This window comes from Globicephala melas, chromosome 3, assembly GCF_963455315.2.
Source record: "Globicephala melas chromosome 3, mGloMel1.2, whole genome shotgun sequence".
Taxonomy (NCBI): domain Eukaryota; kingdom Metazoa; phylum Chordata; class Mammalia; order Artiodactyla; family Delphinidae; genus Globicephala; species Globicephala melas.
In genome coordinates this window covers 117,960,097-117,984,759 of record NC_083316.1, presented here as the reverse complement: position 1 = coordinate 117,984,759, position 24,663 = coordinate 117,960,097, and the positions used below count along the sequence as shown (strand labels likewise).

The 24,663-nt window shown below is 54.1% G+C and overlaps 1 protein-coding gene across 4 annotated transcripts; it reads left to right on the top strand.

Annotated features, from left to right (window-relative positions):
* The first annotated feature begins 521 nt into the window (after nucleotides 1–521).
* ARAP3 (ArfGAP with RhoGAP domain, ankyrin repeat and PH domain 3) lies at nucleotides 522–24,396 on the top strand. Of its 4 annotated transcripts, none has more exons than XM_030841080.2 (33): nucleotides 522–642; nucleotides 2,309–2,820; nucleotides 2,932–2,993; nucleotides 3,099–3,210; nucleotides 6,994–7,194; nucleotides 7,340–7,409; nucleotides 7,681–7,801; nucleotides 7,891–8,075; nucleotides 8,156–8,262; nucleotides 8,494–8,693; nucleotides 8,792–8,877; nucleotides 9,038–9,220; nucleotides 9,306–9,441; nucleotides 10,052–10,168; nucleotides 10,620–10,767; nucleotides 10,875–10,977; nucleotides 12,824–13,043; nucleotides 13,735–13,798; nucleotides 14,045–14,208; nucleotides 16,556–16,768; nucleotides 17,039–17,144; nucleotides 18,231–18,378; nucleotides 18,716–18,784; nucleotides 19,468–19,542; nucleotides 19,641–19,755; nucleotides 21,365–21,493; nucleotides 21,573–21,706; nucleotides 21,944–22,026; nucleotides 22,123–22,158; nucleotides 22,294–22,357; nucleotides 22,458–22,595; nucleotides 22,798–22,836; nucleotides 23,369–24,396. In XM_030841080.2, exons 2-33 carry the CDS (start codon nucleotides 2,528–2,530, stop codon nucleotides 23,852–23,854), a joined length of 4,407 nt encoding a protein of 1,468 aa, XP_030696940.1. In that variant the 5' UTR covers nucleotides 522–642; nucleotides 2,309–2,527; the 3' UTR covers nucleotides 23,855–24,396. The 4 variants fall into 4 exon arrangements, with proteins under 4 accessions (XP_030696940.1, XP_030696937.2, XP_030696939.2 ...); XM_030841077.2 differs by having other exon boundaries at nucleotides 570–642; nucleotides 2,277–2,820; XM_030841079.2 differs by lacking the exon at nucleotides 22,798–22,836 and having other exon boundaries at nucleotides 570–642; nucleotides 2,277–2,820.
* Nucleotides 24,397–24,663: the final 267 nt, after the last annotated feature.

Genomic DNA, 24,663 nt, shown 5'->3' with positions numbered 1-24,663 from the left:
GAGAAGCAGTCGCGGACTCCTCCTCTGGGCCTCTGCCTCTTTCCCCCAGGTCATACGGCTGGGCTCCTGAAGGTTCGCCAGCTTGGAAGGCTGTGGATATCCGTGACTTGTGGATATCAGCTTCTGTTCCCTCATTAACTGGGTACCAGAGTCCAGCCACCCTGCGGGGCGTGGGAGAGATGCCCTGGGGACTTAAGGCCCTATTCTTTATCCTCCCCTTTCGGCCGGACGGGGAGGGAACAGCGGAGGGCATGCAAAGCTGTCCCCCGCAGCACTCTCCTTCTCTCTCTGGTTCTACCCCTGTCCCCATCTCCGTCTGGTCTCTGCCTTTTTGTCCTGCTCTCTAAGGCTGTCTCGGCCTCCAACCCTGTTCCGGTCCCCCCCCCCCCCTTTCTTGGCCCCTCAAGGGGCTGAGCTTGCCAGGCTGCGAGATAAGCGCAGTGGTTGGGTAAGGAGCCCAAACCTTTTGGAGGCCGCCGCTTGCACAAGGAGTGGCCGGGGCCCCGCCGAGGGAACCGACGAGCGGGGCGGGGCTGGGCCCCGTCTGGGGAGGGCTGAGGGGAGGCGGGGCCGGCGCGGCAGGACCCGGAGCCTACGGCAGCGCGTCGGGCACCTGGGAGCCGACTGCAGCCGCTTAGTGAGGTGAGGACCCCCGCGCCCCCGGGCCCCTGCCTCCCAGACTCCTCCCCATCACCTCCTCGAGAGCGTTCGTGGGATCCCCGGCCCGCTCCGCGCCGGGGGCCCTCCCCTCTCCCCCTCCCCGCCGCGACCGCCCCTCCCTCGGGTTGCCGGTCTCTGCCCCCTCCCTCCTTGCCCCCTCCCTCGTCGTAGCCGGAGCTGCTCCGCGCGGCCTGGCCCGCCCCCCCGCACTCCTGCCCCGCGCACCTCCTAGTTCCCAGTCCCATGCCCTCGAGTCGGGCCTGAGTCACCGGGAAACTGGACTCTGAGTCAGGGCGGGAGGCGCAGCACCCCGGCCCTAGCTTGGGGAGGGGCTCGGCCACAGAGAGGCAGAGAGGCCAGAGCTGATGCTGGGGCGAGAGGGAGTCCTGGCCGGGACCCCGCAGGAGAGAAACTGGGAGAGAGCCGTCAGGGCAGAGGCAGAGACAGAAACCTAGAGCCAATTTCATGTGGCCAGAGACACAGATGAAACCGAACATCTAGTTAAAATTGGAGACGGAGGCAGGGAGAGGCTTAATGACAGAGAGCAAAACAAGGAGAGGGACCAAGATGGATTTAGAGGTAGAGATGGAGATGGAGATGGAGTGGGGTAGGGACAGGGACAGGGTAGAGATAAAACTCAGGGAGACAGAATCCAAGGTAGGTCTAGGCAGTAGAGCAGGGTCAGGGTCAGGCTGGTGGAATGGGACAGAGCCTCAGAGACCTGGGTCCAAAGGCATGAGCAGGGCGAAGGAGGACTTGGAGAAAGCAGAGGTAGGGGGATGTCATTTCACATTGTGAGTTCCTGCAGGGTGGGTGCTCCTGTTTGCACACACGTGTGTGAGAAGATGCTGCAGCGTGAAGACCCTGGTGTACCCCTGGTCCCTCATCTCTGACTCAGTTCTCTGCCCCATCCTCACTCCCCAAGTGGCCTCTGCTCAGATGTCGGTACTGCTTAGAGCTCTCTGGGCAGCCTGACCAAGGGAGGCAGGATGTGGGGGCAGCCAGAGCCGGAGGGAAAGGAAGGAAGTCTGAGCAGAGACAATAGGTGGAAGGGGAGGGGGAACTGGGAACGTCCAGGATTAGGATGGCCCGAGCCTGTACCTCAGCTCTGGAAACCAGCGGGAGTGGGATCTGCATCTCCCCTCTCCTCTTGTGCCACAGCTGCCCTATCCCCACGCTGTGCCACAGCAGGATTAGGGCACATCGTGGGCCCTTCCTCCCCACCATCCCCCCTTCACCCTGCAGGGGCAGGGTTCCGGCCTCTTGTCCCAGACTTCCTTAGTTGAACGTGCAGCAATGCAGAGGCAGAGTTTTGACCCAGACACAGGGTGGGCAGGAGCTAAGGGACCAACACTGCCATCGATAAGCCAACTTGCTGTGAGCCCTGGGAAAGCCTCTTCCCCTCCCTGGGCCTCAGTTTCCTCATCTGCAAATGAAGGGGTTCACCTGCAATGAGAAAGCATGTTCTGGGATGGCTCTGCCCCCGGATTACAGGCCTCTGGTCATTCTTCTTTGGAGGAAGACTGGAGTCTGGTACCCCTGTCCAGGCCTCAGACTTTGGCACAGGGAGGGGGAATCTCAGCCTGAGCCCTCCCTTCACCTGCCCCTCCCCCCAGCAATGGCCTGAGCCCCCATGGCTGCCCCTCAGGACCTGGACATCGCTGTGTGGCTGGCCACGGTGCACCTGGAGCAGTATGCAGACGTGTTCCGGCGGCATGGCCTGGCTACAGCGGGTGCAGCCCGGGGCCTGGGCCATGAGGAGCTGAGGCAATTGGGCATCAACGCCACAGGGCATCGGAAACGCATTCTGCGCCTGCTGCAGGCGGGCACGGCAGAGGGCTCCCCGGATCCCCAGCTGGGAAGTGCCATGGAGCCACCGCCCAGCCCGGCCCCCCAGGCGCAGCCCCCCAAGCCTGTGCCTAAGCCCAGGACGGTATTTGGTGGGCTCAGTGGCTCCACCACCACCCAGAGGCCTGGGTTGAGTCCAGCTCTCTGGAGACCAGAAGCATCCAAGAGCCCAGAGCCCAGCCCGAGGTCCCCTCCTGTCCCTCAGAGGTCCTCCTCTGAGCAGCCTTCAGCCTTGAATACTGTGGAGATGATGCCCAATGCCATCTACTTCGGCTTGGACTTAAGAGGCGGGGCACAGACGGCTCAGGACACGTGAGTGGAGTTGGCTCCCTGGGGATCCCATGCTGGGGGCAGGGAGGAACAGGGCCCGAGGGCTTGTCCTTCCTTCTCTTTCCTTTAATGACACTAGACCTTTCCCCTAAGGGCCCCAGACAGCTCCCAGACAACTGCCCCCACTCCTGCCCTCAGGCCCACAACGGGCACAGGTAGGTGGGTTATCATGGGTTGGGGGAAGAGGGGCAGTGCCCTTCAGGACGTCAGACACTCTCACCTGACCTCTTCCCTGTCTCCCCTTTTTTTCCTCCTGCCAGTGCACATCATGGACCCTGGTTGCCTGTACTATGGTGTCCAGCCTGTGGGGGTCCCAGGGGTCCCCGACAGAAGAGAAGGCAGAGTTATCTGTCAGGAAAGGGCTGAACACAGGTGAGTGGTCCATAGCATGATGATGGCAGGAAGAGGGGCAGCTTGAGGAGCGGTTGAGCTGGTGGTGGCCGTGTTTCCCGTTATCTGTCAAATGTGCATTAAGTGTCCACTGTGTGCCAGCCGGGTTCTTGAGGTACAGGATGAATATGACAGACCCAGTCCCCCATGAGGGAGCTTGTGACTCAGTGGGGACAGACAGGAAATAAAACAGGTAGACAAAGAAATGGATGTATGATTTAAAATAGGGAGCAGTGCCTTTCATTCCTTCATTTAACTATCTTTATTGAGCACCTACTGAATGCCGGATATCGTTGTAGATACTTGGGATAGATCAGAAATCCCTGCCCTTGTGGGGAGATGTTAATTAACAACAGATATAATAAATGAGCTACACCATACGTTAAAAGGTGATAAGTGCCATGGAAAAAATCGAACCAGGTTAGAGGGCTGGGATGGAGTGAGGGGGGAGTGGACTGCAGTTTTTCATGAAGAGTTGCCATTATTAAGAGGATGACATTCAAGCCAAAACTTGAAGGAGGGGACGGAGTTAGCCCTCTTCTAGGAGAAGAGTGTTGCAGGCGGGAAGAGTGGCCAGAATAGAGGCTTTAAAGAGGCCAGTTGCCCACAGGGATCCAGGAGTGATGACAGGGTCGGCCGGGCTGGGGCAGAGTGGGGCAGGGTGGGAAGAGTTGGGGGAGATGCTGCCATCAGAGCTGTAAACGGAGCCAGATGGGTAGGACCTTGTAGGGACTTGCTTTTACTCTAAGTGAAATGGGAAGGCAGCCACTGGAAGGTTTTTCGGTTTTTTGTTTTTTTTTTTTGCGATACACGGGCCTCTCACTGTTGTGGCCTCTCCTGTTGTGGAGCACAGGCTCCGGACGCGCAGGCTCAGCGGCCACGGCTCACGGGCCCAGCCGCTCCGCGGCATGTGGGATCTTCCCGGACCTGGGCACGAACCCGTGTCCCCTGCATCGGCAGGTGGACTCTCAACCACTGCGCCACCAGGGAAGCCCCGGAAAGGTTCTGACTTACATTTTAAGAATCCCTCTGGTTGCTGTGTTAGGCATGGTCTGTAGGGGGCAAAAGCAGAAGCAGAGAGACTAGTTAGGAGGTTCTTGCAGTGATCTAGGTGAGACATCTCAGGCTAGTGTGATGGGAGTGGAGATGGTGAGAAGTGGTTGGTTTGTGTTGTATTTTGAAGGCGAACCGTCCTGGTAAATTGAGGTGTGAGAGAAAAGAGCAGTCAAGAATGACTTTAGGGGTTCTGGTCTGAGCCTGTACTGTCCGTTGTGGTGGCCAGTAAACAAGTGTGGTTGCTGAACTCATGAAACGTGGCTAGTCTGGTGTGAGCTGTGCTGTAACTATGAAACAACCACATTTCAAAGATTTAGTTCCACAGCACTGTTCTGAGCAACTGGAAGTCCTTCAAGTTGCCATGGTCGGAGATGGGGAGGACTGGGCATAAAGCAGAGGTAGGTGGGGGGCAGATGAGGCGTTCAGTTTTAGATGTGTTGAATTTGAGGTGTGTACTATACACCCAAGAAGAGGTGGCAAATAGGCCACTGGATATACAAGTCTGGAGTGTGGGGAAGAGGTCCGAGCTGCAGATCCAGATTTGTGAGTTGTCAGCGTTTGGATGGGTATATGTAGCTGTGAGTGAGTGTTGATAGAGCAGAGAACCAAGCACACTCCAGCATCAAGAGGTTTGGGAGAAGAAGGACAATCAGCAAAACAGGCTGAAAAGAAATGGTTAGTGAAGCAGAGGGAAAAGCAGGAGAAGTTGATGCCACAGGAGCTAAGTGAAGAAAATGTACAAGGAGGAGGGAGAGGTCAGCTATGTCAGGTGCTGCTGAGAGGTTGGGTAATTTGAGGGCTGAGAATTGACCGCTGGAACTGGTAACATGGAGGTCACTCGGGACCTTGACAAGTGCTGAGGATGAAAGCTGGATTAGAGTGGGCTCAAGAGAGAACGGAAGGAGAGGAGCTGCAAATGTGAAGACAACATTTTTTGAGGAGTTTTTCTGCAAAGAAGAGCAGAGAGTTGGAGTGGTTACTGAGAGTAGAAGTGGAGTCAAGAAGGGGGTTTTTATAGCATAGAATGCTACGTATGTTCATAGGTGAATAGGGATGACCTGGTAGAGAGGGAGAACTAGCTGATGTAGGGGAGAGAAAAGAGAGAAAGTCTGGAGCGATGTCATTGTGTAGGTGAGGGGACTAGGATCAAGTGCTCAGAGGACGGACCGGCTTTAGACAGGGCTATTTATTCCAGTACCAGGAGGAAGGCAGTGTGTGTGTGAAATGGGGCAGATGAGGCACTGGGAGTCTGCGGGGATTCTCGTCTGATGGCTTCAGTTTCTCAGTGAAGTAGGAAACAAACGGGGTAGAGGTTCTCAACCTCAGCGGCACTACCTCCTGGGGAACTTTTTTTTTTTTTTTACCGGTATACGGGCCTCTCACTGTTGTGGCCTCTCCCATTGCGGAGCACAGGCTCCGGACGCGCAGGCTCAGCAGCCATGGCTCACGGGCCCAGCCGCTCCGCGGCATGTGGGATCTTCCCGGACCTGGGCACGAACCTGTGTGCCCTGCATCGGCAGGTGGACTCTCAACCACTGCGCCACCAGGGAAGCCCCCTGGGGAACTTTTAAAACAACAGATGCCTGGGCCTCATTCCCAGAGACTCAAATTTAAGTGTCTGGTGTGGGGCTCATATACAGGTATTTTTAAGTTTCCTGGGTGATTCTGTGCAGCTGAGGTAAGGAACCACTGGAAAGTGATAGAGAATAATAGAAGACTTTCTGAGAAGGAACACTCGAAGGATGAGAAGAAGCAGCCCAGGGGAGCGTGCTCTAGGCAGAGGGAACACCGTGTGCAAAGGCTCTGAACTGGGGAAGAGAATGTGGCTGGACTGTAGTAAGCCAAGGTGAGGGCGATACAGGGTGAGGTCAGGGGAGTCGCCACGGGTCTCACTGTACAAAGTCTTGCAGCTCCTGGTAAGGAATTTCAATTTATCCTAAGTGCAGATGGGAAGTCATTGTAGAGGTTCATGCTGGTGAGTGAAATGCTCTCATTTGCATTGTTAAAAGAGCACTCTGGTGTCAGTGGGAGAACGGATGTTTGGTGGGAGGGTGCGAGTGGAAGCAGGTGACCAGTTAGGCGATTCCCTTCACCTCGGTGAGAACTGATGGAAGCTTGGTCCCCGGAGAGAAAGGCAAGAACTTTCTGGAGCAAGAACCAGTCAGGCTTATTGATGAGATATGGGCAACTGTGGCAGAAAGCCATCTACTCAGCCCTTCCCCAAATTTTCTGCCAAGTAATCCTAATGGCAGAGGCGAAGGACTGAAATTTTTTGTTTGTTTGTTTTTTTGGCTTTTTTTTTTTTTTTTTTTTTTTTTGTGGTACGTGGGCCTCTCACTGCTGTGGCCTCTCCCGTTGCGGAGCACAGGCTCCGGATGCGCAGGCTCAGCGGCCATGGCCCACGGGCCCAGCCGCTCCACGGCATGTGAGATCTTCCCGGACCGGCGCACGAACCCGTGTCCCCTGCATTGGCAGGCGGACTCTCAACCGCTGCGCCACCAGGGAAGCCCAGACTGAAAGTTTTCAAATGCCAAGTCCAAGTGTGCTCGGGGAAGAAGCTCCATGCTAGTGTTTTGGGTTCTCAACCTCCCTGTTCCCCTGTTTGAAAAGCAGATCCAGTACCTGCCAGGCATTCCACTAGGCGCTGAGGGTGGGGCTGTCCAGGGAACTGGGTCTAATGTGTGTCCCTCTCTGTCTTGGCCCCCACAGGCTCAGCAGGCAGGATCTGGAGGCACGAGAGGACGCTGGCTATGCCAGCCTTGAGCTGCCGGGGGATTCCACCCTCTCACTGCCCGCCCTGGACGCGGAGACCAACGATGACCTCATTTCACCCTATGCCAGCTTCTCCTCCACGGCAGACCGCCCCACGCCCCTGCTCAGTGGCTGGCTAGACAAGCTCTCCCCTCAGGGGTGGGGCTGCTGGGAAGGGCAGGGGAGGGGGGCGTGGGAGGCTGCATGGTGGTGGTGGAGGTCAGGCCCCAAGTGCTCCCAGCTCCTAGGACGCCCCGGGATGCAGCTTCCACCACTTACTGGTCTCGGCCCTTGCCTTCCCCAGAAACTACGTCTTCCAGAGGCGCTTTGTGCAGTTCAATGGGAGGAGTCTGATGTACTTTGGCAGCGATAAGGTGGGTCCGGGAGATGCTACATGGGGCCTGGGGAAAGGGAGAGGGAGAGGGAGGGCTGAGGAAGGCTCAGGACTGGAAGGCCAGTCCCCCCCTGGTGGGGGAGGCAGGTACCGCATGACTGGTGTCAGCATCTAAAGGAGCTCGGTTAGCAGCTGTACCCCACTGCTTGCGGAATGAGTGCTGATCTCATTAAAAGTTGGCACTGGCCCCCCCGGGGTCAGCGCACGTGGCTGAGTTCCTGTCCCCATGGGCCAATGGTCTGTCCCTCCAGGACCCCTTCCCCAAGGGTGTGATCCCTCTGACAGCCATCGAGATGACCCGCAGCAGCAAGGACAACAAGTTCCAGGTCGTCACTGGCCAGAGGGTGTTCGTGTTCCGCACAGAGAGCGAGGGTGAGGGCCAGGGCCTCCCGGGCCAGGGCAGGGCTGGGGAGGCCAGGTAAGCACACAGCCGGCTGACCCTCTTCCCTGTCCCCCGCCAGCTCAGCGGGACACGTGGTGCTCCACAATGCAATCCTGCTTGAAGGAGCAGCGCCTCCTGGGCCACCCCCGGCCCCCACAGCCACCCCGACCCCTTCGCACGGGCATGCTGGAGCTGCGTGGGCACAAGGCCAAGGTGTTTGCTGCGTTGAGCCCCGGAGAGCTGGCCCTGTACAAGAGTGAGCAGGTGAGGAGGGCCGGGCTGGGGCCGAGGGGCCTGACCTATAGCCCATTCTGGCCTCACTGTGCCTGCCCCGACCCTGCCAGGCCTTCTCTCTGGGCATCGGGATCTGCTTCATTGAACTGCAAGGCTGCAGCGTCCGGGAGACCAAGAGTCGCAGCTTCGACCTGCTCACACCACATCGCTGCTTCAGGTGGGGCCCAGACTGGCAGGAGGCAAGGCTCGGGGAGAGACATTGGTGGGGGCACAGGGGTGCAGAGGACCCGGGACCTCCTCAGTAGGATTCAGTGGGTGTGCACTGACAGGAGGCCAGTGAACAGGGTCAAGGATGTCAGGAAGGTCTGGGCTGGCCCACATGTGGCCAGGGGGATGGAACAGGTCGGGGGGTATGTCCATGCCCACGGACTGGCTGTCCACCCCTCAGCTTCACAGCCGAGTCTGGGGGGGCTCGGCAGAGCTGGGCGGCCGCTCTGCAGGAAGCAGTAACCGAGACCCTGTCTGACTACGAGGTGGCTGAGAAGATCTGGTCCAATCGGGCAAACCGGCACTGTGCGGACTGTGAGGCCTCCCGCCCGGACTGGGCCGCTGTCAACCTGGGGGTGGTCATCTGCAAGCAGTGCGCAGGTGAGGGCTGGAGCCTGTAGCTGAAATGGGGAGAAGGAGGGAGTTGGGGGCAGGAGGGCTCAGGGTGCCCCTGCCACATGCCCTTCACACCCTAACAGGTCAGCACCGGGCCCTGGGTTCTGGGATCTCCAAGGTGCAGAGCCTGAAGCTGGACACAAGTGTCTGGAGTAATGAGATAGTGCAGGTGAGGAGTCTGAAGAGGAAGAAAGTGTGTGTGGGGGGCCGGGGTTGCGGATGGAAGGAGAGCATGCAGAAAAGGCCTTGGGTCCTGCTTGGGGCAGGATTGGAATGTCTGGGGACTCTTGAGTTCCTGTCACTTGCCTCTGCCCCTTGTCATCCTACAGTTGTTCATTGTCCTGGGAAATGATCGTGCCAACCGCTTCTGGGCTGGAGCGCTACCCCCAGGTGAAGGGCTGCATCCAGATAGCACCCCTGGCCCTCGGGGAGAGTTCATCTCCCGGAAGTACCGGCTAGGTCTCTTCCGGAAACCCCACCCTCAGTATCCAGATCATAGCCAGCTTCTCCAGGTAGGAGGGAGGGCCGGGGCTGACGGGGAGGGGGGAAAGCAGTCTCTGAGTTGAAATGCCTAAACTTGCAGTGTTCTCCCTGTAGGCACTATGTGCAGCTGTGGCAGGACCCAACCTGCTAAAGAACATGACCCAGCTCCTCTGCGTCGAGGCTTTTGAGGGAGAGGAGCCCTGGTCCCCTCCAGCCCTCGATGGCAGCTTCCCTGGTCTCCTGCCCGCAGGTAATCCCCACCAATGCCTCCTCTCTCTCCCTGCAAGAACTCCCAGCCCCGACCTGAGCCTTGGTTCTTCCGGGGGGCGGGGGGGGGGGCAATTACCTCTCACCCAGCCCATCACAATGGTCCAGCCTGGGCAGTTTCCCAACCCTCCAGGTCCTCCAGGTCCTATTTCTTGATGTTATGAAATGACCACTGTCTGGAATGGATCTGGAGGTTTGAGGTGTTACTGCTGGCCTACCCCTGATGGGATCAACCAGTAGGCCGGGTCCCACCTCCCCAGGGGTAGTCTGATCATAGAAATGGTCATGTTATAGAGGCTGGTCTCCAGGAGTCGTGCCAAAGGGGCCAAGACACTTGCAGGATGGCCCATGCTCTGAGGCCTCCACCCAGAGCTGACTTGTGGTGGGGACAGACAGTGGGCAAGGCCTGGCTTGGAAGCCTCGTCACTCCCTGCCACCCTCTTTTCTAATCTAGGTGGTGAGATGTCCCCACTGGGCTCTACTTGGCCAATGGAGTTGGGTCCCACTGTCTTGCTTGATTCAATCCCTTCCCAAGGAGGTCAGGCCGTCCCATTACACTGGCTTGACCTGACCACTTCTTCTTCCCCTTGCAGACCCCTCCCCTGGCGTGTACAATGAGGTGGTGGTGCCTGCCACTTACAGCAGCTTCCTGTACTGTGGTCCCGTTAGCAACAAAGCTGGACCGCCACCCCCTCGCAGGGGCCGAGATGGTGAGAAGGGAGGGCAGAAACCCTCTGGGATGCGAGGAGGTGGGCAGAAACCAGGATGGGAATGGGTGTTCCATAGAGGGACAGGGAGGAGAGGACGGGGATGGGACATGCCTTGGAGTGGGCTGGGTGCCGGGAGTCAGAGAGGGACCATGGCAGGTGGCAGCATTGGGTGATGGTTGAGAGGCTGTGCTTTGAAGTCAGACTGTGGAGGTCAAATTCCAACTCTGCTACTTTCTACCCATGTGACTTGGGCAAGCTACTCAAATTCTGAGCCCCAGTTTCTCCTTCTGCAAAACAGGAGTGAATGTAAAACCCACCTCATAGAGCCGTGAAGATTACGTGAGATCATACACAGGCAGAGGGCTTGGCATAGAATGAATATCTGGTAATTGGGAATTCTGACAGTGGGGACAGAGGTCAGCCGCCTGCTGACCATCAGTTTCCTTCTTAGCTCCCCCCCGACTGTGGTGCGTGCTGGGTGCGGCTCTGGAAATGTTTGTGTCAGAAAGCAGCCCTGAACCCCTCAACCTCATCCAGCCCCAGGATGTCGTATGTCTGGGTGTGAACCCCCCACCCACTGACCCAGGTGACCTCGACAGGTAACACCCACCATGTTCCCTGAACTCCCCTTTTCCCTTCCTGAGCCTGAGCCTGCCAACCCCCTCACTCACCCCCATTCTCCGCCCGGACCTCATCTTCTCTCCAGGTTCCCGTTTTCCTTTGAGCTCGTCCTCACTGGGGGGAGGATCCAGCATTTTGGCACAGATGGAGCCGAGAGTCTGGAGGCCTGGACCAGCGCTGTGGGCAAGGTGAGATAGCCGAGACCCCCTCCCTGATAGCTCATGGTTTCCCTGTCCCCACCTGCCCCCATCCTGTCCTCTCTTATTCCTACAGCCACTCCTACCCCTTCCACTAACAGCTAAGGTTGACTGAGCACTTATTCTGTACCAGGCCCTGTGTTAAACACTGCCCACTCAATGTCTCAGTTAAATTTCACAACAACCCTCAGAGGTAAGGATTATTAATACTTCACACCTAAAGAACTCAGAGGTTATGAAGTCATGTGGTCAAGGTCACAGAGCTAGGAGGCAGCAGAGCACAGGACGAAAATCAGGCCTCTGTCTCCAAAGCTCATGGGCCAAACCTCACTGTGCTGGGCCTCTTCCCACAGAGAGGCTGCCTCTGACTCCCACTCCCTTCCCCCAACCCTCAGATCTCCAAGTCCACAGGCAAAGCTGCCTTCATCTGTTCCACCTTCTCCATTCCCAGGGAAGCCACTGTCTCTCCACCCTGCATCCCCTCTGTGGCATTAAAAGTTCAGGCGCGAGAGTCAGATATCCTGGGACTTGAGTCCTCCAACTCTCACATGTGAGCTCTTCCATGTGAGTAGAGTGGTGTAAAAGACCCCACCCCCTAGTGTTGAGGATTAAGTGACACGCGAGGCCTACACTGCCCGGCACGCAGCAAGCCCTCCACCTGTGGGTGTTGAGGTAGTAATGGCAATGATGATGACAATCGCTCCCATCCTTAAACAGCTTTTCACCCAGCTCTGCTCCACCTTCAACTCACCATCCTGGCGCCCTCCTGACAACTCCTTAGAAAGTTGTGTGCTCTGGCAGCCTGCAGTTCCTCCTTAACCCCTTGTGGCTGCCCCCCTCTGCCATACTCTTCTGAGCTGCTACCCTGCAGGTGGCTGGTGACCTGTCCATGGTAAAGTCCAAGGGCCTCCTTCTGGCCTCACCAGGTAGTCTCTGCATCTCACACTCCTCTGTGGGAAATGCTCCCCTGCTTTGGCTTCTGACCCCACTCTCCTGGTTTGCCTGTAACTCCTCACACCAAGAAGTTATCTCCATATCCTCTAAGGGCTTTGTCATGGCCCTCCCAGCCAGGTCCAAGTCTCTTCGTATTATCTACTCTCCAAAAATCTAGCCCATCCTTTAAGGCAGTGCTACCCCAAGTGTGGTCTGTTAACCCATCCTGGCCCAGGGACTCTGTTATGGCCCATGACAGCTTAAGTACAGGGCTTGAGTCAGCATTTAGAGTCTTTCATAGCAATTTGACAGAGAGATTTTATGTGTGCAATCTAATTTTAAAACTTGGGGGCTTATTTTGTAATTCTTCTCATTTCATTTTTCTAGTAATTCATTTTGTTGCTTTTTAATGAAAGTGTTGGTTAGTGACAGATTGGAAAATTTTTTTAAAACTCCCTGTTCCTTCACCGCAAGTAGCTTGAGAAGCACTGCTTTGAGGTTCACCTCGAATAGTCCTTTCTCCATGAAGCCTCTGCCCGGCCCCAAGAGGGTGGGACTTCCCGGGGCCTCGTGACTCTTCGGTTACAGCATGTAGCTACCCATTCTGTCTTCCCCTACATCCCAATTAAGGGCATGAGGCTGCCTGCCACACAGGGATCTTCTCTGGGTTGGCTGGAGCAAATCAAATTGAATTGCATTTCTTTCTTGTTTTTCTCCATCCATCTCCTGTCTCCTTCACCGGTCTTTCCTTCATTCTCTCCCCATCCCTTTCATTCCTCTGTTTCCTTGGCTTTCTCTCCATGTTTTTCTCTGCCTTTCCCTATCCCTCTCACTCTTACTTCTCTCCCCCACTCCTTGTCTCTTTCCCTATTTTCCTCTCTCCCCTTGTCCTCCTGCCTCACAGTGGTTCTCCCCACTGAGCTGTCACCAGCTGCTGGGCCCTGGGCTGCTGCGGCTGGGCCGCCTGTGGCTGCGGTCCCCTTCCCATACTGCCCTGGCCCCTGGCCTCTGGCTGTCTGGGTTCGGACTTCTTCGTGGAGATCACCTCTTCCTGTGCCCAGCATCGGGCCCGGGCCCCCCAGCCCCCGAGGACATGGTTCATCTGCGCCGGCTACAGGAGATCAGTGAGCAGGGCTGGGGGCAGGGATGAAGGGTGGCTATGGGGAGTTAGGGTGGGTAGTGGACCTTCATCTATTTGGGGGTCCCTATGGGAGACAGCAGGAATAGTGGATTCAGGCGCAAGTTCTGGAGTCAAATTGCCCAGATTTAGACCCCCACCTCCATCACTTCCTGGCTGTGTGACCTTGGACAAGTTACTTAACCTCTCTGTGCTTTAGTTGCCTCATCTTCACAACAGGCACAATATTAGGGTTGTAATGAGTTTCAAATAAGGCAATGCATGTAAAACACTTATCACAGAGCCTGTCAGGAGGCATCTTGTAGGTATTCAATAAATGTTATTTGTTATAAATATTATTGTTATTATCATTATTTGGAGTTGCTTGCTTGTTGGGAACTGGGAGAAGGGACTGGGAATTCTCATTTCCTCTTAAAAGAGGAACAGTGTAGGATAGTGTTTTGAGGTTTTGGAGACAAACTTGAGTTCTATTTTATAGCAGGTAATCTGAGGCAAGTTACTTAACCTCTCTGAGCTTATGTGTACAATGGGGATAACAATATGTAACTCACAGGATTTATTGCAGTATTGTTTGTAAGGCTCCTAGCATGAAACCTACATACCTTAAATACTTAATAAATATTAGTCACTATGATGAAGACGACAATGATGATAATGTCCAATGATTCTCCTCCCAGGTGTGGTCTCAGCCACTGACACCCCAGACAAGAAAGAGCATTTGGTTCTGGTGGAGACAGGAAGGTAAGTCTTGCCACTACCCTTGACTCTGGGCCCCCCTTTCTAGAGCACAGCTCACACCCTCCACCCTGGCCTGCTGGACCACTGCCCACTTCCTCAAAGTCACTTCCCTAGTTCAGGGGCCCTGTCTGGGTTGGGTGTTGTTGCCCCCTGCTGGTGTCTCTGGGAGGTCTGGTCCTTGTGCTCCTGGGCCTCTTAGTCGGAGGACTCCTCTGGAGCTGGCTCTGACTCAGGTCTCTTGGGTCTCAGGACACTGTATCTGCAGGCAGAGGGCCGGCTAGACTTCTCAGCATGGAACGCGGCCATTGCCGGGGCAGCCGGCGGGGGAGGCACAGGGCTGCAGGAGCAGCAGATGAGCCGGGGTGACATCCCCATCATTGTGGATGCCTGCATCAGTTTTGTCACTCAGCATGGTGAGTGGGTACTGGCTGACACCGAGTGGGGGATGGGGAACGTGGGCGCAGCAGGGGGGCAGGTGTTTGCCCTGTGTGTGTGTGATTTACCTTCAAAAGCTTTGCCTCCAGAAACTGCAGCCTGACAGCAACCAGTGTATGACCCTTGGCAAGCTGCTTTGCTTTTGTGAGCGTCAGTTCTCTCATCTTTAAAGTGGGGCTACTAACAGTGTCATCTTCCAAGATAGCTGTGATAGTGAGATAACACATGTAAAGCATTTAGTGCAGGACCTGGCAGGTAGTGAAGTGTTCCAAGGCAGCTGTTACTGGGGCGTGGGCATGGAATGAGGGTGGCACTGAGTTGTGACTGGAGATTCAGAGCCATGGAGAACAAAGAGGGGGCAGCTACAAGGCAAGAGCCATGCTGTGCAGCAAAATCCTTGGGGCTCTGAGCAGAATTATTCTGTGTGGGAGGTTTTCCAGCCATAAAGGATCAGCTATGCAAGGGGTTCCCAGAATTCTTTGTGAGTTTTTGACCTCCGTTTTATTTTCTTTCCCAAGTAAGGACTAAGTTGAATCTCTTTTCCCCGCAAACTCTCTTTAGAAGGCTGGGCTCTTGAGAAGGAAAATTCACAGAAAACTAAGGAGGACAGTCAAGGGGTAAAAGGCACATCCATGCACCGACAAGGAGTTGTGCTTACTACACGAACAAGGGATAGTCAGTGGCTAAAGACATTCTCCACGCCTTGGCAGTAGCCTCGTGCACTGACTTCCCCCACTCACTAGACCGCTATCCCCTTCCCAGCCTCCCTCGTGTTCATAAGAGGATTGAAGTAGGAGGCCCAGTGAAAAAGCCCTGGGGAAAGTGTGGGTGTTCTTCCCTGCTCCTCCACAGTTCCTGCACTGCCACTCTTCGTTCAACAAATGTTTATTGAGCTGCTCCCCTGTGCCAGACACGGGGGATATGGCAGTGAACGAGGAAGGTTATATGAAGCTCAGAGACTGGTGGGAGAGATGGGTAATAATTAAGAAAACAAATACAGTCAGTTCTCGTGATTCACAGTACTTATATTCTATAAAGTCACTGAAAGGACTGGATCAATGAATGCTGAACCGTTGCCCCAGTGGAAATACAGGGTTAGGTTCCTGGGAAACTCTGGTCATATTTTCATTAATTGATCAATATGTAACTTTCTTTTATGTGTCTTTCTGTTTAAAGACACTTTATTTTTAAGCTTCCATCTTCCTCTTTTTTTTTTAAAGTGAAGTATGGTTAATTCATAATGTTGAATGTGTTAGTTTCAAATATATGGCAAAGTGATTCAGTTTTATATATATATATATTCTTTTCCATTATAGTTATTATAAGATATTGAGTATAGTTCCAAGCTTTCATCTTTAAAAAAAATTTTTTTGAAGTATATTAGATAAATTACAAGGGTACAATATAGTGATTCACAATTTTTGAAGTTTATAGTCCATTTATAGTTATTCTAAAATATTTGCTGTCTTCCCTGTGTTGTACAATATATTCTTATAGCTTATTTTATACCAAATAGTTTGTACCTCTTACTCCCCTACCCCTATACTGCCCCTCCCCCATTCCTTCTCGTCACTGGTAACCACTAGTTTGTTCTCTGTATCTGTGAGTCTGCTTTAAAGATACTTTATTTAATATAAATTGTTGATTCGTTAATTTTGACCGCACAGCCAGCAATACTCAGCAACTCATGCCTGAACAAAATTTATCTGACACATGTATTTTCTCAACAAGGCACATCAGAGCCTTCTTGTGCTTAGGAACACTAGACAGCACTTCAGCACTACACTTGGGGGCTAGTTTAAACCGTGAAATCCCCCCCAAAAAAGAAGCACAAGATGCAAAAAATGTGACTTTAACTATACAACGAAATGATACTTGTTTACCATATGAGGCCTTAGCTAGAAACATGTCCATCAGGCAACTCAAAATTTTCTCCACTTGGGCATGTTCACAAGTGACTGCAAAGTGCCACAAGTATTGATTCGGGGGCTCCAAATATACTTTAGCAAGTAGATGAATTCATAAGTATAGAACCTGTGAATAACGAGGCCTGAGTGTAATGTGATTTCAGAGTGCTATTTAAAGATCAAAGTGGGGGAGGGGAGAAAGAGAGAGTGAAGGGTGCTGCTGTGTGATTAGGCAAGGACCTTCTGATGATGAGGGCTGGAGCAGGGACCTGAGAAGCAAGACCACAGAGGCCGATTTCTTCCTCTCTGACTCTCCTGCCTCCAATAGCCACATACCATGAGGGGTGACAGACAGGATGGTGGGTGGGTTGTGGCAGGTCTTTGGGCAGTGGTGAGCTGAGATGATGGCCGTTCTCAGGGCTCCGGCTGGAGGGCGTATACCGGAAAGGGGGTGCCCGCGCCCGCAGCCTGCGGCTCCTGGCTGAGTTTCGGCGGGATGCCCGGTCAGTGAAGCTCCGACCAGGGGAGCACTTTGTGGAGGATGTCACTGACACGCTCAAACGCTTCTTTCGAGAGCTTGATGACCCTGTGACCTCTGCTCGGTTGCTGCCTCGCTGGAGGGAGGCTGCCGGTAGGTGCTCCCAAGATCCCTAAGAACTCCTCACCGACAACCAAGACCCAACCAGGAACTCCACCCACCCCACCAGAATCCCTGAGCCTCCCCTGTGGGATTGGGCGGCCGCCCTCCCCAATACTCCTCCACTGGAAGATCACCCAGGGACTCAGCTCAAGGCAAGGTGGGAAGGGGGCAGAAACACATCCATCCTGGGTTTGTTTCTCTAAAAATCCCTCTACTCTTCCTTCCCTGACCCTCTCCAACCCTTCCCCATCCCATCCCCAGAGCTGCCCCAGAAGAACCAGCGCCTGGAGAAATACAAAGAAGTGATTGGCTGCCTGCCACGGGTCAACCGCCGCACGCTGGCCACCCTCATTGGGCATCTCTATCGGTCAGTACAGCCAGACCCCCTGCAGGCTTCCTCCCTGACCCTTCATCACCTCTGTCCAACCCCCTGGCTTACATTCACATATTCATCCCACAGATAATTGTTAAGTGAAGATATCACAACATAAAGGCTCACAGCGTGGACTTTGGAGTCAGACAGACCTAGGCCTTAATCCAGCTCCACTATTCTAGCGCATGACTTTATTTTTTTATTTATTTTGGCCACACCGCGCGGCCTGCGGGATTTTAGTTCCCCAACCAGGGACTGAACCCAGGCCCTTGGCGGTGAAAGCTCAGAGTCCTAACCACTGGACCGCCAGGAAATTCCCTAGCGTGTGGCTTTAGAGAAGTTATTTGCTGTCTCTGAGCCTCGGTTTCCTCATTTGTAACAGGAAGATGGTATAAGGAATAGTATCCACCTCATAGGTTATACGAGATTTAAATGAGATGATCCTTGTAAGCTTCTTACTACAGCACCTGGCATGTATGTAGTAAGCATTCAGAAATGGTGAGCAATCAGTATTATTTTGTTTTATTTATTATTCTATGCCAGGCAAAGATTAGATGTTGAAGACACAAAGAAGAATAAGATGCACACCTACCTTTACCAGTCTATTGGGGAGACAGAATTTTAAATGATTCCAGGGTGAGCCTCAGCTCTGTTGTACTGATTACACTATATCACAGGGACTGGACAACTATGGCCTATGGGCCAGATCCAGCCCATTACTTGCTTTTGTAAATAAAGTTTTGTACATAAAATATAAAGTCATGCCCATTCATTTATATATTTTCAATGGTTCCTTTCACCCTACACAGCAGACTGTATAGCCTGAAAGCCTAAAATATTTACTCTCTGTCCCCTTACATAAAAAGTTTGCTGACCCCTATTTATAAGTCTGTCTCTCCCCTAGACTGGGAGCTCTTAGAGCCAGGGTTTTGTCTAACTCACTGCCGTATCCCAAGCGCTTAGCTCAGGGCCTGGCATACAGTAGAGACTCAATAACCTTTTGCTGAATGAAGGGAGGGGTCGATGAACAAGTGAGCGGAAGCTCACTGCATTCCTCATGACCCTCACACCCCTCTGCAGGGTGCAAAAGTGTGCGGCTCTAAACCAGATGTGCACGCGGAACCTGGCCCTGCTATTTGCACCCAGCGTGTTCCAGACGGATGGGCGGGGGGAGCACGAGGTGCGGGTGCTGCAGGAACTCATTGACGGCTACATCTCTGTGTTTGATGTAAGCTTTCCCAACCCCTGACCTACAGTCCCTTTTCCTGGACTCTGGATCCTGCTCACCCTAGCAAAGGCCCAGCCTAGCCCTCTGAAGGCCTTCCGCATCAGGGACCACCTCCCAGAGCCCTGGGCCCCAATCTCCTGTAACTATGCTCCTAACACGCTTGCCCCACTGGTTCTTAGCTCTTCTGGCCTCTAAACCTCTCCTACAGGTGCTCCGGTCTTGCACATCTCTCCCCGCTTCCCTCCTTTCCCGGCAGCCCGCCCCCCCCCAATGCGTGCGCGCGCACACACACACACACACACACACACACCCCTTCACCCTTTTGGCTCTTCCACAGATCGACCCTGACCAGGTAGCTCAGATTGACTTGGAGGTCAGTCTTATCACCACTTGGAAGGATGTGCAGGTAACTTGTCCTGACCCTAGACTCCCGAGTGGGCCAGGAGGGGACATCAGGACAGGAAGGTGACCTTCTGCTTCTGGACACTGGCCCTCAGTTCTTTGGGACACAGGAAACCCAAGGAGAGGAGTGCTTTGGGGAGGGGGTTTGGTTTAGGATTTGCTCCATTTATTCCACCATGAGGATTCTTTACAAAAGGGTGGCAGGAGCACTTCAGTTTCATGTGTAAGAGATCCAAGGAAGGGTTAGCTAAGTTAGACAAATAGGTGAGAAGAATAACAAATACAGTAGCAAACAGCTGAGGACTAATTATATTCCAAGCACCTGTACTCTCACTTTAGCATCACCCAACTCCAGGAGGTAGGTAGTCCCATTTTTTCAAAGAAACTGAGGTTTGGAGGGTCACTTACTCAAGGTTGTACTGTAGCAAGTGGCAGAGTTGGAACCCAGACAGTCTGACTCCAAACCTGTCTTCCCAAGCACAGCTGCACTGCCTTGGGAAGCTCTGTACACAGTTCCGCCATGCCTGGAGATTTTTCTCTTTGAAGGACCTGAGCGATGTTTGGAATGAGGGTTGGGAGGAGGCTTCTGTGGTGGGGAGAAGCACTCGTGAGGCAACCCGAGGAGTCCTCTGACCTTGATTCTTTGCACCGTCTGGGTCCTCCTGATTTCTTTACCCCTCCCCTCAGCTGTCCCAGGCTGGAGACCTCATCATGGAGGTTTTTATAGAGCAGCAGCTCCCAGACAACTGTGTCACCCTGAAGGTCAGTCCTGAGGGGACAGGAGGGGAGATGAGAGGATGGTGGGGGGCAGGGGCAATGGCCTGACCGGCACGGGTCCTTTGCTCTTGCCCTGACCCCAGGTGTCCCCAACACTGACTGCCGAGGAGCTGACTAACCAGGTACTGGAGATTCGGGGGACGGCAGCCGGGATGGACTTGTGGGTGACGTTTGAGATTCGAGAGCGTGGGGAGCTTGGTGAGTATGACCGTGCATGTGCGCATGCACGTGTGGTGCGGGGTGAAAGTCACCAAGACTTATGTGTTACCAGATATGCAGTTGTCCACTTGCTCTTTCTCAGTACTGTCTGCCCTCTTGGCTTTCGTGGACCCCACAGAACCTTGGTTTCCCTTCCACCTCAAAGGAGGCTTCTCTTTCTCCTTTGCCCAGACTCCAAATGCTGGAGGGACCCAGGGCTCAGTCCTCAACCCTCTTCCTTTCTCTGTCTACATTTTTTCCTTGGATGAGCTCATCCATTCCCGTGGCTCTAAATGCCATTAATAAGCTGGCCCCCAAATGTTTATGTGTGACCCAGACCTCTCCTCTGAGCTCCGGACTCACATATCCAGCTGGCTACTTGACACATCCACTTGTACATCTTATAGCATCTCACATTTAAAACGTCTAAGACCAGGACTTCCCTGGCAGTCCAGTGGTTAAGACTCCATACCTCCACTGGAGGGGCTGCGGGTTTGATCCCTGGTTGGGGAACTGAGATCCCACAAGCCGCGTGGCACAGCCAAAAAAAAAAATGAAAAAAAGAAAAAAAGTCTAAGACCAAACTCAGTTCCCAGTCCCCTCGCCTAACAAAATGCCCAAGCCATTTCCTAGTTTCCCTAACTCGGTCAGTGCACCAGCATTCACCCAGTTATCAAAGACAGACACTTGGGAGTCTTCTGGGACTCCTTCCTTTCCTTCATCTTCATACACAATGGGCAACTAGTCCTCTTGAGTCATTTCGAATCTATCACCTCTCCATCTCCATCGTTACCACCAACCTAGTTGAAATCACCATGATCTTTGTGCTTCCCAGCATTAACCACTAAAATGTATAGCCCGGGAAAGGGCATAGCTGGCCAATGTTCCCTTCTCGCCCCCCAAGAATCCGTTTTCCGCGCAGCAGTCAATGAGCATTTCAAGCATAAATCATCATGCTATTCGCATGGTTAAACCCTTCCAATGGTTTCCCATTGAACTTAAAATAAAATTCAAACCCCTTATTATAGCCCACAAGACCCTGAATGTCTGGCCCTCGCTTATTTCTCAGACCTCGTCTCACATAACGTATTCTCTTTGATTGAGCCACACTGACTGTTTAGTTCCTCAAGCACATCTTTCTAACTCAGGCCCTTTGGTGTTGCATTTTGTCACACCTGAAGTCTTCTTCCCCCGATCTCAGCGTGGCTTGTTCTTCCCAATCCTTAGGTCCTCTGAGTCTCATCTTCAAATGCCTCCTCTGAAAGGCTTTGCCTGGTCACCCTGTCTCAGTAGCTGCCCTGTTACTGTCTCTCAGCTTCTTATTGCTTCTTTCAGAATAATGGTTTGTCTTTAGTTACCTCATTTACTTATCTGTTATTCTCTGCTCCCTCGCCAGGCTGTGGGCTTTGTGAAGGCAGGCCGTGTGTTTCATGCTCCCCACTGTATCCCCAGGACAGCCCAGCACCTGGCACAGTCAGTGCTAAATAATGTCTGTGGCTGGATGGTGGAATGGACGAATGAATGAATGAGCGACTGGTGGGCGAGGAGGGGGGCGCTCCAGGCTGTGGATCGATATCTGGTTGATACCTACCCTCATCTTGCCCCTTAGAGCGGCCACTGCACCCCAAGGAAAGGGTCCTAGAGCAGGCCCTACAATGGTGCCAGCTCCCAGAGCCCTGCTCGGCCTCCCTGCTCTTGAGAAAAGTCTCCCTGGCCCATGCCGGCTGCCTCTTCACAGGTGAGCCTCCTGCTTCAGCCCAGCACCTCCCAGGCCTCTTTCAGGGACCCTCCACCTAGCCCTGCCCATCTGTGCCCAGGTATCCGCCGTGAGAGCCCACGGGTGGGCCTGTTGCGGTGTCGGGAAGAACCGCCCCGCTTGCTGGGAAACCGCTTCCAGGAGAGATTCTTTCTGCTGCGTGGCCGCTGCCTGCTGCTGCTCAAGGAGAAGAAGGTGGGCCCTAGGCAAGCAGGGAGGGATGCTGGGTGGCCGTGTGGGAGGAGCCCTGACGGCACTGACCCTGTCACTCCACAGCCCATGTTCTCATCAATCTCATTGCTTTCCTGGCCCTTTGACTTCTGTGACCCTTTGACCTCACACGACCCCAGTGCTTCCATGACTTCTTGACCTCCTTAACCACGATCCTTCTCTCTCACCTCTCAACCTCACTGACTGCCTTCGCGTTGTCAGAGCTCTAAACCAGAACGGGAGTGGCCTTTGGAAGGTGCCAAGGTCTACCTGGGAATCCGCAGGAAGTTCAAGCCTCCCACCCCGTGAGTTTTTTTCCCCAGTCCACACTTCTAGAGCCTTCCTGCTGCCACCCTGCTGGCCTTTCCGATCACCCATCACTGTTCTCCTTTGCCTCTCAGGTGGGGCTTCACGTTGATCCTGGAGAAGATGCACCTGTGAGTACCTCCCAGCCTGGCTTCTCCTGTGGCCCAGTCAGGCTCCCTGTCCTCTACCTTCTTGCTTTTTCTATCTTCCATCCCTCTAGCTGTGACCCCTTCCCCTCCTGCTGATTCCCCTCTGATCACCCCCAGCTACCTGTCCTGCACAGACGAGGATGAGATGTGGGACTGGGCCACCAGCATCCTCAAAGCCCAGGTGAGGGGAAAGAGAGAGCTGAGGGGTAGGTCTGTGGACTCAGCACTAACCCTCAGCACCTCCCATGCCCACCAGTGCCATCCCCTCACCCTCTCTCCAGCATGATGACCAGCAGCCAGTGGTCTTACGACGCCGTTCCTCCTCTGACCTCGCCCGTCAGAAGTTTGGCACCATGCCTTTGCTGCCCATCCGTGGGGATGACAGTGGGGCCACCCTCCTCTCTGCCAATCAGACCCTGGTGAGGTCCCCCTAGCCTGCCCCAACCCCTCTGGGTCCCTGCTCACGCCCTTGCCACACTGCAGAAAGGAGTGGCGTGCCTGCCAGCCTGGTGCCCCCTCTGCCTTCTCTATGCCCCAATCTCTACACCTGCCTCCTGTTGCCAGGCCTCACTGTGTCTCTGTGTCTCTCCCTCCCTGCCTCCCCACCCCACCTGTGCCCAGCGGCGACTTCACAACCGGAGGACCCTGTCCATGTTCTTTGTGAGTACTGTGCCTGCTCCAGTTGTGTGCCTGTCAACCCTGTGTCCCTGTGTTCCTCTGTGCTGCCTGAGCCGGTGTGCTCTCTGTATTTGTCCTGATGCAGACCATCATTGAGTGTGTGTGTGTGTGTGTGTGTGAGAGAGAGAGAGAGAGAGTGTGTGTATTGGGACCAAAAGGAATGAGGAAAACAAGGGATGGTAGGATGCGGTGAGGAAAGGGGAAAGTGGTCACAGGATCTGAGAAATAGAAGGGAAGTGGTTACGTGAATGCATTTTGGAGTCAGACAGACCTGGGTTCAAGCCCCAGCACCACCTTTTACTTAACTGTGTGATCTTGGGCAACTTACTTAACCCCTCTGTACCTCAGCTCACTCACCTGCAGTGTAACCATCATACAGGGTTGTTTTTGACATCATACATGCAAAGTATTTTGCAGCATCTGGTAAAGAGGAAGAGCTCAATAAATGTTAGCGATTAATAATCTGGTAACTCTAACTCTGTGCCTGCCTCTGGTTACCCCCATTTCCATCCAGCCGATGAAGTCATCCCAGGGGTCTGTGGAGGAGCAAGAGGAACTGGAGGAGCCTGTGTACGAGGAGCCGGTATATGAGGAAGTGGGGGCCTTCCCCGAGCTGACCGAAGACACCTCCACCTCCTTCTCCATCACACCGGAGCGGACAGCCAAGCCAGAGACCCCACTGGCCAGCCAGCGGTCCTTTGATCAGTCTCCTCTGCCCAAAGCAGGCCCCCTGGGCTGGGAGGAGAGACCACCTGAGCCCCCTCCGGGGCCCCCTTCAAAGAGCAGCCCCCAGTCACGTGGGTCCCTGGAGGAGCAGCTGCTCCAGGAGCTCAGCAGCCTCATCCTGAGGAAGGGAGAGACCACCGTAGGCCTGGGCAGCCCCTCTCAGCCCTCCAGCCCCCAGCCCCCGAGCCCCAATGGCCTTCCAACACAGACACCTGGCTTCCCCACCCAAGCTCCCTGCACTTCCAGTCCATCCCCCAGCCAGCCCCTCACATGACCCTGGGACCAGCAGTCTGAGGAGTAGGTAACCAAAGGCCCAAGCTCTCCCCATGGCAGACCCTGCTGGGAGCATCCTTTGCCCTGGTTGATAAGACTCTAGAAGCCAGTATAGTGCTGTGGAAGGAGAACGGGGCCGAGAACTCCCGAGGCTGCGTCCTGCTCAGAGAAAGGCAGGTCGTGGTGCCTCTCTGGGCCTCCGCTGACTTACCTGTACCATGAAGTAACTGAAATAAGGAGAATGGTGAATCTCAAACTGTTTCTCAGAGCTGTAAGCCCCACATAGTTTCCCTCGAGAAGGGCAGCTTCCGCTCTATGTATTTGATATGTAGGGGTTCTATGAGAGATCTTGGGTTTGAAAAGAATGGTTTTATGCATTAACAAAAAAAAGATTTGGAAGGCACAGATTTGAATGATCTCCAAGTTTATCCTACCCCACCTTCAACATTCAGAGACTACAGTGAAGCCCCAGAGTGGGGAGGTTGATTAGGGCTGGGAACTGGGGCAAAGAGGAGCCAGAAAGGATGCGTCACTGTTAATAAACCTTGGAACAAAAAGACTGCCATTTTTTACTTCATTCATTCAATTATTCAACAGATATATATATATATATTTTTTTTTTTGCGGTACACGGGCCTCTCACTGTTTTGGCCTCTCCCGTTGCGGAGCACAGGTTCCGGACGCGCAGGCTCAGCGGCCATGGCTCATGGACCCAGCAGCTCTGCGGCATGTGGGATCCTCCTGGACCGGGGCACGAACCCGTGTCCCCTGCATCGGCAGGTGGACGCTCAACCACTGCGCCACCAGGGA